The sequence below is a fragment of the Eretmochelys imbricata genome, chromosome 7 (assembly GCF_965152235.1).
Source record: "Eretmochelys imbricata isolate rEreImb1 chromosome 7, rEreImb1.hap1, whole genome shotgun sequence".
In the NCBI taxonomy this organism is placed as follows: domain Eukaryota; kingdom Metazoa; phylum Chordata; order Testudines; family Cheloniidae; genus Eretmochelys; species Eretmochelys imbricata.
In genome coordinates this window covers 94496825-94510517 of record NC_135578.1, presented here as the reverse complement: position 1 = coordinate 94510517, position 13693 = coordinate 94496825, and the positions used below count along the sequence as shown (strand labels likewise).

The window sequence follows — 13693 nt, the reverse complement described above, 5'->3', positions numbered from 1 at the left end:
ATTTGCAATACAATTTATTTTACCCCATGCCTTGCTAAGGAGGCTATAAAACACAAGCATGTAGGCAGAAATCTAAGCATAAACTTTGTACCACTTAAGAAATTCTTTTATTCCCCCCTTCAATCCTTAAACTCTTTTATATTTGCAAATATTCCAACCAGTAGTACCTAATTTTAGTCTAAATTTTACCTCACTATTCTAGTGATCTAGTCTATACATTACTTATGGAACTGAATACACAGAGGATACACACAATGGCCCAACTCTGGACACATTTCTTTCTACAAGTTGTAGGTGACCTCTATCACACCAGCATACATTAGTTATGAAAGGTCATCAATAAACCAGTTGAAATAACTGATCTCTCCAGAGAAGGTCATTGTATGCCCTGTTTACGCAACACCAGTTTCAATCTGGATTGTTTTAGGCACCAGAGTAAAGAGTCACTGGCTCTGGGATGTGGGTTCTGCCGGGAGAATATGGAAAGGGAAGGGTAGGTGAGCAGCGGTGAAGAGAAAGTGAAGAGACGCTTTCATGGCAGCCACGGACGCTGCGTATGCAAGAGACTAAAAGGACAGACAGAAAAGAAAAGCAAATAAAAATTGAAAAAGATGAAGGAGCCGAACAAATTGTCACATGTAGTGGTGATGTGGGTTACTGCATTGCTACCAGAAAAGGACATACATTATTTTGCATTAACTATATGGCTACCAATAGTATATGGTAACACCACTGGAAAATTATGCAGTTACCTGCGTTAACATGTTTACTTCTTCTACGTCTGTTCCATGTCATCAGTGAAAAATTATGAAAGAAGGGAAGTTATTCAGAAAGGGGATAATTAAATAAATAAATAAAGATGGTGGCAGAATACATTCAAAGGGGATAGGGCAGATTTTAGGACATTCAACTGAAGACAGTGTTTGAAAGAAGAATTTAAATAAGTTCATGATAAAAAAAGCAATGGAGCATTATGCTGAACAGACAGGGTCATAAACCCATTACTTCAGTAGATTTTAGTTCGTTATAATAGCAATAGCATTCATCGGCACTGGTGTTGTATAAATCTAGATAGTGAACTGGTACTGTGACATCCCTATTTCCCTAAATCATTTTGATAAAGGAAAAGGCTTTTCAAAATATCACATTTTTCTGCTTCATTCTGTCATTTTATTGCCCAATTATTCATTACATTTTCCAATCACTTTATATAACCATTTTCATCATTGCCACACTATTGTAAACCACATCAGCAAGTTAATACATAAAGCTTTGCATTTCAAAAACTAGACACTTTAGTAACAATATTACAAAGGTTTTAGCTTCAAAAATAACTGAAAATGAAAAAAATAAACTTTTAAAGAATTAGCATCATAAAATTAATTTATTCCAAGTAAAAATACAAAATAATATTAATGACATTGACCAGATATGAAAGTCTCTCCCAGAAATAACTATATTAATGGTTGAGAAAGCACTCCTTAAAGAAAATATGAAATAAAAATGAAAAATATGTAAATATGTTTAATTTTTTTCTTAGCAAAAAATCTTTCTAAAAATAACAATGAAAATTTGTCTCAGTACAAAGGCTACATTACTATTGAAAATATACCAGCATGAAGAAAAGGTACATATTTGACAGTAGAAAAATGATCTTAGTGAATCACAATGTCTAAAGTCTGCAATGAAAATAAATCTGCAATAAAGATTTATGCCTTTTTTCTTTTCATTTTTCTTTTTTTTTATACAAACAGTACAAACAGTATTGCACATAACAACAAATAGTCGAGGTTAGGTTAGCCTTCAAAAAAATCGACTAGTTCAAGTCTCACAACAGAAAAGGCCACAATAGGACCTGTTGTACCCAGGGGCTTCTTAATCAAGTTGCAGTTCAGAACACCTTATTTTAAAAAATATTTTTTTTGAAGGACCCTCTTAATAGAACATTAATAACTCAGGGGCACATTCATGTACAAAACAAAAGGGAGCATGTTATAATTTAATAAACTAAAAAAGTTCTCTTTAAAAAATACAAACAGAAGAACTCTCACAATTCTGGTCAGTCGTGCATAATCACACTTGATTATAAATATACAAATTAAGGGAAATATTTCTTCACCTTTTGTTCACAACTTTCAGCACCAAATGGAGTTTGTGTTTACACATTTTCTTTATGACAACTTTGTTGTTTAGTTTTAATCCAACTTTATGCTGTACTGTACATCTTCATCTCTGTCTGTCTCTCTCTCTCTGGGGTGTCTCTCTACATGAAAGAGGGGAATTTCTTCAAAAAGGTTTACTTATTTCACATAATTAGGTAGATTTCTGTAGGTTAGCTATGATCTTTAATATTACAGTTATAAAGCTTTAACTTCTTCATTTTCAAAAAACGCAAATAAGCATGAAAAAAATAAAGTTACCCATCTGTTAAATCATTTTCTTGCAGAATTAAATTAATATATATTTTTCTGAATAAACTTACTTAGAAAATATCATTTTCTTTCCTATATTTCAAAATTGAGGTATTGCAAAAGATCATGTCAGTCAGAAAGCATGCCTTTTTCTTTAAAAAAAATCATTGGCCGACTGTTGAAAACTGTCTAGATACAAAAAGTAGTGCATAACAAAATGTCTTTTACAGATGAAAAAAAAAAAAAAAAGAAAAAAAGACAGACATCTGGGCTGGAAAAAACAATATCACCAAAAAGCCCAGAAGTAACCTTGAAAGGGATAATTATAATAAGCATTTTAAACCAGTAAAAAACTATTTTTCTTTTTTCAAAAACAGAAAAGTTTCTTTCAAAGCCAATAATTGCAACTACACATTGACAAAAAAAAAAAATCTTACTAAATTAGACACAAACAAGGACATCACAACAAACAAAACCCAGAACATTTAAATCTACTATGCGGTGTCATATCCAGTCAGATTGTCCCCAGAACTGCAAAACAAAGGAGGGAGGAGGGGAACAGTGTACACAGTCTCACAATCGTAAGTACACCAAGTGTGTTTTTATGCTATTATCTACTGTCCCATTGGACATGCTAAATAAATGTCTACTGTGTAAGCAGGTCTTAATTGTATTCAAGCATCACAGGATACATCCAGGGATCAAAGAGTTAACGCCATACCCAGAAAGCAGACATCTCATATTAACTTGTGTGCAGACATTTCTTTAGCACTCCACTTTTTCCTAACTTGCTTTAAAATGTGCCTAGTTTCTCAGTTTGACAGTCTATCTGATCGGTAGTGTATGTAAGCTAGTATGAGCTCTTTGGTCTTCTGGACAAGGTCTGCAGCTACATAAATGGTGCAAGCATTAGGAGAGAGATTGTAACTAAGAGCTCATGTTTTTGTTTATATGCCTGTTATAAACTGTCAAAAGTGTGTTAATGTTGGATATGAGGCTTTAACAGTTAAGTTTGATCACAGTACTAGACATAATCACTTTACTATATAAAATAAATTGCACAATATATAACAGAGCACCGCAAAGTACTTCATCTACCATCCACAAATTTGTTTTAAGAATATCCTACATCTACTTTTTATATTTGCTGTAATATAGGTCATTCTGTAATGGGCTGATCCTAATTTCAGAAGCATTACATTTACGGAGGCATGCCTTCCTCCAGTTAGTAATCATTTTTTCCTTTACTCAGTATTTTGTAGCTTACATAGATTCTTAATTTGTGCATTGTGGGCAGGTTTTATATTAGACATATATAAAATTTATTGCATGCAGCAACCTGATTAAGTAAACATGCAGTCAAAAATATTGACCTTCCTTGGAAGCTTTCTGTATGCTATACTGATCTCCTTTCAGCAGCCATCTCTCTATTTTTAATCACATATTCATTTTTTTAAATTGATACCCTAGCCTGAATAGAGTATTATGGTATTAGTAATACCATTTTAATAGCAGCAAAAGCTATTGCAGCATACATTTACATAACACTAAAAGACTTTAAAAAAACAAACAAACAAACAACCCACCCTCAGCAAAACAAAGAAAAAAATCTGATCCAGCTTATGAGGTATCATCCTTACAAGTCAAAATGGAGAGCAACTAAAGGCTTATTTTCTTTAAGGGTTATTCCTACCTCTAAATGACCCAAACTAATGATTGCTGAATATCTGTTTAAGTTTTTGCTACATCTGCCACCTATTTGTGAGTATTACCTTTGGTAAGTCATCTGCTAGGGGCAAGTCTAAGTTTCTGAAAATAAGTGCATGCTCCAGTTCAAAAATAAAAATAATAATTATAATAAAAAATCTTTATCACATACACATCAACCCAGTGGTGGCTGATGAGAATGGCAGTCTACGTAACGTCACTAGTGACAAGTCTTATGTAGGAAATTAAGGTACCAAGCAGATGTTTGTGTGAATCAAAGTGCAAAATCAGTACAGTTACACTCTGCCGGTTTGTATTATACTGGACACTGAGTTCAGTAATGTGACTGTAAATAATAATAATAGTAATAAAAAGACCCATATCTTCGTTAAAGTCGAGGACAAATGCACAGATTTCCAGAACACTAAGCCCTGAGGCAGCGTTCTCTTCTTTTCACCTCGATTTTATCTACTCCAGTACTTGCTGCTGGGTTTAAGCATAGGGTTCAGCTCCAGCGGAATGGAACATGGCGTGGCCGGTCACCTCCCTCCTTCACCAGTGGTTTGTGGAACTCTCGCCCAGCACGAGAGTGTATGCTTGCCCAGCAGTATTCACAGTAATACTGCAAACAGGTAACATTGGCACAGAAGAACGGAGCAAATTTTCCACCACAGCGAGTGCCCTGGCATTCATCACACATCTGATCATCCAACACATATGGCTTCACTTCCACCTGTAATGGGAAAAGAAAAATTACTATCGGAAAAGCAAATGCTTTACATAGTTCTTTCAAATGCTGGTTAACGGAACAGTATTTTGATTTGTTGTTTTGAAGTCTCATTAATGCCTTTCAAGTTATGCTGGTTGAACCTCAAAAGGCTTTGTGATTGAGATGCTTATTAAAACCCACTTTGGTATGAAAATTTGGCAGGAAATCCCATGAAGAAGTTTGCTTTGATAGCTTTCCATAATTCCTGCTTTCAACTAAGATGGAAATGTGTGAAACTAGTCTCTCTCTCTCTCCCCCACTCCCTCTCTCAGAATTTCTGCTTCTGGGTGCAAAAGTGTAGAACTGATCAATGAAATTGTTTTTAATTGTTCACTTTATTAATATAACTTCATAAGCAAAGTTTTATGAATGAAACGTTCATTCTTAAAACTGGTTACCCCAATAACTGGCTAATTGAGTTTCACTTTCAATCCAATTGCTGCTTAAAATCGCTGAAACTTACACTGTTTCAACATTGTAACTTCTGCTCACTGTTTGTCATTCCTTACACTTGTCCATATTGTAACTCAAACTCCATTTTAACTTGTCCCAAACTCCATTTTAAAATGCTCACTTCATTTTGTAAAAGCTAGCTGCAACCTTCATTTTTGCAAAACCCTGCTATAATCTTACTAGTTTAGTTTAGATGTGTGAATGATGTATTTATGGATGATGGAATCAACCTCCAGCCCCAGCCTGTCCTGATGAAATAAAGTGTAAACACCCAACGGCTGAAGATGCAGACAACAGCCCTGACAAAGTAAGAGGAGTCCACCCTCAAAAAGAAAAGAACAAAAGTACAATTGAAGAAACATCAAAGCCAGGTCCTAGGCTGAAAGTCAGGTCTGCAATTGATGAGTGATCAATCACACTGAACCTAGAGGCAGCATGACACAGCAAGACCTATAGACTCTGGATTCAAACTAAAGCCTACAAAAAGGATGGGTGAGATGGAAGACTTTGGAGGGTAACATTCTGCTGCCAACATGGAAGGACATCGGTGCATGCCCAACAGAGACCCAGCTCTTCCTTGTGCCTGACTTTCCTGGCCCGTTAGCCACCACAAGCTATGAACCCAAGCCACGAACTCAAGCTACATTCAGGACTGGTAACTATATAGCAGCTGCAGAACCTGTGTGTGTGTGTGAATGAATGTGAAACTGAATGAAATGTTATAGCTGTAACCGACTGCCTACTACGATTTTTTCTGTATTCACAATAAAAGTGACATTTTGTCTTATCCCCTTTCATAAGATCCTGCTGGTTTTTATTTTATTGGTATAACAAAAGCATCCAGTTGTTTGGATGCACGTCAGAGTTAAGGAGCAGGAAAAAGTTGACTTATATTGTTGAACCTCAGATGTCTGGGTAAATGCTTGTACCAAATGGAAAGCAGGGATGATCAGACAAGAACAATTACCATAAAATAGAAAAAAAGATTAAATGCATTATCACAATTTGTACAATGTTTGGAAGAGTCACTATCTAAACTATTAACTCTAGAAATTTTCAAAAAATGGAAGTCTGAATGCACCGATGGTACTGTAGGTCCCGAAGGATGCCATGCTAACTGGTTCCAGTCTGCCATATACTTTAATAATCTCTGTGACCAAAAGGAATCAGGGAGCCTCTTGAGCAACAGAAGAATTAAAGGTGCAAAGCAGAAAGATATTTATTTCTCTATTATTTTGTAGGGTGCAAATGGGCTATTTTCACAGTTGACATCAGCTGAGGGCCATAAGCGGACTATCCTCTTGTAGAGGGTCTAGGAGGTGGCTGCTGGCAGGGTACTCTTAGTGAGGTTGCCTCTCTTTTGGAACCGTTGATCTGCCAGAGCTTGAATTTGATGACCTTTTGGTTACATTGCAAATCCCATCAGTTTTCAACAGAGTTTCCAGAGAGGGTGGGAATGGGGATTTGTGGAAGTTTTTAGTTTGGATTGTTCTTGTACATTAATTTGTGGACATTCGTTTAATTATGGGAGGTGTTGTGGATGGAGGTTTCTGAGTTATTTCAGTTGTTGGCTTGTAATCTACTGGAGAGGAACATGTGTGCTAATATTCTGCATGTGTTCCCAGAGCTCTGGATGGGCACAATTTAAAGAAATCTAACTACCTAAACCAATTGATAGAGATCTAGAAATGGCTACACAATAAGCAGCCTACAGTGGTCCCACTCAAGCCTTTAATTCTGTCAGAAGCTCAATATTTCTGGACACTATCACAAAAGCAGCACAAATAACCAGGACAGATAGGGTTGCCAACTTTCTAATTGCAAAACCCAAACACCCTTGCCCTGCCCCCTGCCATGACCCTTCTCTGAGGCCCCACCCCCGCCCACTCCATCCCCCCTCCTGCCATCCCTCACTCACTTTCACCAGACTGGGGTAGGGGTGTGGGACGGGATATGGGCTCTGGGCTAGGGCCAGGGGGTACAGAGTGTGGGAAGGGTCTCCTGGCTGAGGTGCAGAAGAGGGCTCAGGGTGTGGGAGAGAGTTTGGGTGCAGCAGGGGGCTTGGACAGGGGGTGTGGGAGAAGGTTTGGGTGCAGCAGGGGGCTCAGGGCTGGGGTAGGGGGTTTGAGTACAGAAGGGGGTTCAGGGTGCAGGCTCTGGGAGGAGTTAGAGTGTGGGTGGGGGTTCTGACCTGAGGCAGGGGGTTGGGGTGCAGAAGGGGGTGCAGGGTCCAGCCAGGCAGCGCTTACCTCGGGCGATTCCCGGAAGAGACCGGCTCCTAGGCTCGAGGCAGCCAGGTGGCTCTGCGCGCTGCCCCTGTCTGCAGGCACCACCCCTGCAGCTCCCATTGGCTGCAGTTCCTGATCAATGGGACCTGCGGAGTCAGTGCTTAGGGTGGGGGCAGCGCGCAGAAGCCAGACATGCCAGCCACTTCTGGCAGCCATATGGAGCCAGGGCAGATAGGAAGCCTGCCTTAGCCCCGCTGTGCTGCCAGCTGGACTTTTAGCGGCTTATTAAAATCTCCTGGATTGCTTTCAATAGCAACCGGGAGATTGATTCTGATTCCGGGAGACTCCTGGCCAATCCGGGAGGGTGGCAACCCTAAGGACAGACTGTAACTGCTCCTAACAATTTCTCTATGTTCCGTGTTTTGTGAGATATTGGTTATCTCTTGTGCTGACCTCTGCTGCCCATCTTACTCATGGCAGTGCAGCCTAAACTGCATTTGCATTATGATCTAGCAGTTGTGGCATTTCAGTACATAGGAATCCTTCCCAGCTGCCTAGGTACATACCATCAAAGCAAAGCAGAATGTGGAGGTGGAAGGAAGAGTGAAAAATAGAAACAAAACCACCAACAAAAGCCAACCACACAGTAATGAGGATAATAGATTCCCAGTGTTCTATATAAGAACATATAGATTATTAGATAGATCTAGTTTTTGAAAGTGGCTTTCATGAGAGCATTTAAGTGGGAAAACAAGTAGAAGTTCTGTGTTAAAGAAATATTACCCCTTCCAGGCAAAGGATACAAACAATTCATGGATCTATTTCCTGCATTAGTGGGAAGACACTGTTTTTACTTTATGACCAATTATTACATTTCACACAGTTTGAGGTAAGTTATAAAAGATTTGTCACTAAGAAAGTGACCATTTCAAAACTGCATATACCCTAAATATTTTCCTGTTGATGTGTAACCTTGGATTATAGCCACAGTTATTATATGTTAACCATCAAGCTATCTACCTTGGGACTTAGCTATATATTTTTTATCAGGAATTGGGGTGGAAAAGGAAGATTTCACTTAGCTCTGGTGAGTGCCAAAGTGGTTTAGCATACTGTCCTCTAATTTTGTATTTCATCATCATAGCATTCCCTGTACATATCTGCATGATTACTTTGACATAGCTTTGCTTTAAAGGGTTATTTTTTAGTACCAAAAAGCCCTTTTGATTTACCTTAAATATGAACTATATTTCGTAATATTAAGCCTTTATTATGATTTGGCCTTGCCGACATTTCAGTGAAATAAATGTTGGATACGGGATAGAGCAACAATACACCTCCCCCCTATTATTCCTGTAATCAGATGATCTCAGAAAGCAGTTTACAAACATTAAACAAACTCTACATCATCTCTTAGGCTTTGTCTGCACTACCACTTTTGTCGGTAAAACTTTGTCGGTCAGGGGTGTAAAAAAAACAACAACAAAACACACCCCTGAGTGACATAAGTTTCACCAGCACTTTTGCTGGTGTGGACAACACTATGTTGGCAAAAGAGGCTCTCCTGCCGACATAGCTAACACCACTTATTGAGGGTGGTTTAGTTATGCCAGCAGGAGAGCTCTCTCCTGCTGGCAAAGAGTGGCTATATGGGAGATCTTATAGCTGCACCGTAGTAGTGGTGCAGCTGTGCCACTGTAAGGTTCGTAGTGTAGACATTGCCTAAGACATTCTATCCTTGGGTGATGCAATAATGAGGTATATCAGCTGAGTAGGGTACAAATTATCAGCTTCCTGTCATCTGATTTCAGTGGCCACTGCACATAGATATCTTGATAGAAGACTTGAATGTGTCCTTAAGTTTATAAGTATTCGTTAGATTTAGGAACATAACTAGAAGAATTGAGGGAGAGTTACGGTCCTTTGGCTGAACAACCCTATACCATTTTGATGCACAGTGAGAGCTTTTATAATTTATCAGTAATACCAGCATAAGCCTTTCGTAAATACAGGAGAGCAACTGTCTCTTCCTCTGTTCATAGGAAACTTACTTTTTACACCTACACCAGTGTCCTATGAGAAGGTGCAACTTATGTTCCTTCACTAAATCCCCCTCCCTCCAGAAAAAGCTGTCTATATATACACACACACACGGCACTTAGTCCACTATATACACACACACACACGGCACTAAAATCCAGCTCATTTTGAGAAGTCCTACTTTTTGAAGTTTATTTTAAAATGTGCAGCTACAATCATATCCTTTACAACAGAAGATATACATGATCTCATTCACTTTGAAGACCACATTTATTGCACTAATAAGATTTTCCTTCCATCCCAGTGACCTAGAAAATCTCAGTTTGGATCTTGAAGCAAACTAAACTACTGGACAATTTAAACAGTAGCTTCACATCTTAAATGTTAACTTGGCATCACTGCTAAAAATACCATTAGAATTATTGTCATTTTTCTCAGCCTTGCTATGCCCTATTTTCCCCTCACAAAGCACTGAAGTAATATGTTTAAGTTAAATCTACAATGACTCAGTGTCAAAGTAATTATATGCTGAGCCTAATATTGATACGGTGCATTTGTGACAAAGGAGCATGAGTCAGATTTAATACTGAATTTTCCTTTCATTTGCAGACTAGAAGCTTTATATTTTATTCTTACTATTGAACTTCAAGTTTACCTCCATGTTTACAATTTAAAAAACCAAGTCACAAATTATTCAGTGTAGTTGTAGCTCTGTTGGTAGCAGGGTATGAGAGAGACAAGGTGGGTGAAGTAATATATTTTATTGGACCAATTTCTGTTGGTAAGAGAGTCATGCTTTCAAGCTTACATAGAGCTCTTCTTCAGCTCCTTCTTCTTGAGCTCTGTGTTAGCTCAAAAGCTTGTCTCTCTCACCAATGGAAATTGGTCCAATAAAAGATATTACCTCACCCACTTTGTCTTTAAGTCAGAAATTGAAATTTAAGCTTTTCAGAGATTGACTCTGTCACATTACACAGTACAGTAGAACCTCAGAGTTATGAACACCAGAGTTACGAACTGACCCATCAACCACACATCTCATTTAGAACCAGAAGTACGCAATCAGGCAGGAGCAGAGAGACACAAACACGCACACAAAGGCAAATACAGTACAGTACTGTGTTAAACATCAACTAGTAAAAAGTAAAGGGAAAGCAGCATTTTTCTGCTGCATTGTAAAATTTCAAAGCTGAATTAAGTCAATGTTCAGTTGTAAACTTTTGAAAGAACAACCATAATGTTTTGTTCAGAGTTACGAACAACCTCCATTCCCAAGGTGTTCGTAACTCTGAGATTCTACTGTATAGTATAAATTTAAAATTATTAGAGCACCAGTGTTTAATACTTATATCTGCCAAAAAGTCTACAATTGCTTGTTCAATTAAACATACTGCAGTTCAAGAGCAACACATTCTGAAGTCAGGAATTTTAATTTTTTATTTTATTTTATTTTTTTAAGTGTAGAGTATAGATGTTGATGCCAAACAAAGCAGGAATTAGTACTTTGATTTACTGAAATACCTTGATCAGTATTTAAAAACCCAAAACATAAAACTACAAAACCCATTTATTTGTAAGAGTCAGTTTCAATTTTTGAGGTTCACCCACTTTCAGATCTTATCGTAAGCTTCACAGTTTATTAAGTAGCTTTCTGTAACTCTGGAAAATAAACCCAGGCTTCAACTGCTTCTCACTGAGAAGATAATCACCTTGATTTGAGTATCAAATATGAACAAAAGACGGTGTAGGTATTTTTGAGGTGGATTACTATGCTCTGGCAATTACACAGTAGGATTTTCTACACAGTATACTCATTTTGTAAAATCCTATAGATTCACGTATTCAAGAAGTCAAGACTCCTGTCAGATGCATTAAAAAAGAAACAGCTCTTGTGGATGTACAGATTCTCATTTTTTGTGGTTAGATAAGTTTCACTGGATGACTAAGCATTTTCTACTGAATTAATCTACCCTACCAAAAAGAAAAATAAGGCAACTGTATCGGAATAAACATGCAAGCCTTTTTTTCATTTCTAATCAGTTCCATCCCTGACGTAGATTGGAGTTCGAGGTTAAGTTAGAAAGAATTTTGTTTGAATCAATTCTGATAACATTGTTTTGCGATAATACTACCCATATATCTTCAGTATAGTTTGTTATTTATACATTAGGCAGAAGTCTGCTAGGCATTTCAAAGAACAAATAAAAACACATGGTCCCTGCCCTTAAGATGTTATAATTCAGTTATAAAGGCACAGGAGAGTTTAACATGTAATATAAATGAGAGAAAAAGGAGTACAAGTATGATAGTAATAAATTCATATGGTTAACTCTAGTATGTCTGTACACACCTTATTTTTTGTCCAACATGTAGTAAGTTATGGGTTGGTTTTGTTTTTTTGAGAAGAATGGGTGTAAAAACACAGGGGTGATAGAAGGTGGGCGATAAGGAACAAAATGATGGTGAGGAGTGGTGGGTTACAATAGGCATGGACAAGGGAGAGAAAGAGGTAGAAAATGTATGCTTTTGACTGTTAAATATATTTGTTTGCTGAAGTTATGCAGGCTGATCATTTAAGAAATAACTAGAAAAAAAATATCTGTCCCATTAGGCCACTATGTGCATGTCTCAGAAATAATGAGAGAAATGCAGACCTAAATTCTGATGGATGTACACATTCAAACAGTGACACCCCAACAGCCTCTGTATTGATGTGAAATTACTCAATTGTATCAGCAGACGCAAATATTCTGTTTATATTTTATGAGTACATGCCCAAATGCTGTAAGTGAAAGCCGGAGTATTTGTTCTCTTCTGGGACAAATGTAAGTAAGTATGTTTATGGTACCAACAAATATGGAAATGAAATCAAACTTCAATCACGTCAAAGTTTCTGTAGTCTCAAATTTCTTTGAAAGAAGAAACAAGAGATTTATTTTTAAGAACAAGGGTGACTGAAAGACTGCCCTCTCTGTCTGTATCCATCTGTTGTCCCTTGTCTTCTACTTAGGGCTTGTCTATGTGAATCTACCCTGGAATAGTCTACTGCATACTGTCTGTGTGGACCTTGCTGAGGTGCATTAACAGTTTGTTAGTGTGTTTTGATCTTTAAAACTGTGCTAGATCAAAACATACAAACAAACTGTTAATGCACTCAGCAAGGTCCAAAGAGACATTTAGCATGCAGCACTCTAGTGCTGGATAGAGTCACACCCCAGTGTGTAGACAGGCCTCTTTGGGGAGGGACTGTCTTTTGGTCCTGTTTGCACAACTATTAATAATAAAATTATTTTGATAACATGACTGATCTCCCATGAATGTTCCTCCGAGTCCTGTTTGCAAACCTTAATAAATCAGCCATGCACTCTAGGGCTGAATTCAAGACTAATTTAATAGGAAATCAGTTTCATGACTTAAAGAGGAGAAGGGGAAAGAGAGGTAACAGTTTCTTCTCCATTTTTTGATGGCATATGCCTCTACAGTGTCATTTAGAAATTAGCATTTTTTTGAATAGTTCTAAATATATTAAATAGAGCTAAATAAGTACAACCTATGTCTGTTTTTTCTTATACATAATTTTGTTCTAGCTGCATCGTTGTCATTCTCAGACATCTTTACGAATCAGGAAAAATAAGACTGTAATAGCTATGCTAAAATATGTCAGCTTTCAGGTATGAAAGTAAAATATTCAAGAAACATTACATGTTAAGTTAAATAGGAGACTTAAAGTTATGCAAAAGAGACTTGGCAATTCAAAGAAATGTAAATTTTACTCTGCTTTATCTTGTTCCCCTTCTAAACATTAATTTTATTCTCTGAAGTAAAGTTATCTTAGTGAATTACATTACACTACTATCTGGAATAGTTATAACTTTTGTTGTTGCTGAGAAGTTAGACTGTACTAGTAGTACTTCCTGTAACAAGTTGGTATAGAGTGCCATCCTATATGTCAAACACACTACTGCTAGTGTCAGGAACTTTGTGTAAAACAATACTCTATGCACTTTAGTTTTCTTTTATTGTTCTTGGTGCCTCTCTGATCAAAGGTCAAAATAGAAAAAAATTTTTTTGAGGTAATCTGCCCA

General features: G+C 37.4%; 1 protein-coding gene across 6 annotated transcripts in view; it reads right to left on the bottom strand.

Moving 5' to 3' along the window:
* Positions 1-1142: 1142 nt before the first annotated feature.
* The window catches only part of CPEB3 (cytoplasmic polyadenylation element binding protein 3), a 180837-nt gene continuing 168286 nt past the window's right edge, over positions 1143-13693 (bottom strand). For all 6 annotated transcript variants that reach the window (XM_077822603.1, XM_077822601.1, XM_077822604.1 and 3 more), the window contains one exon: positions 1143-4851. In XM_077822603.1, coding sequence (XP_077678729.1) covers positions 4624-4851 — 228 coding nt within the window. In that variant the 3' untranslated portion in view covers positions 1143-4623. The remainder of the gene's footprint in view (positions 4852-13693) is intronic.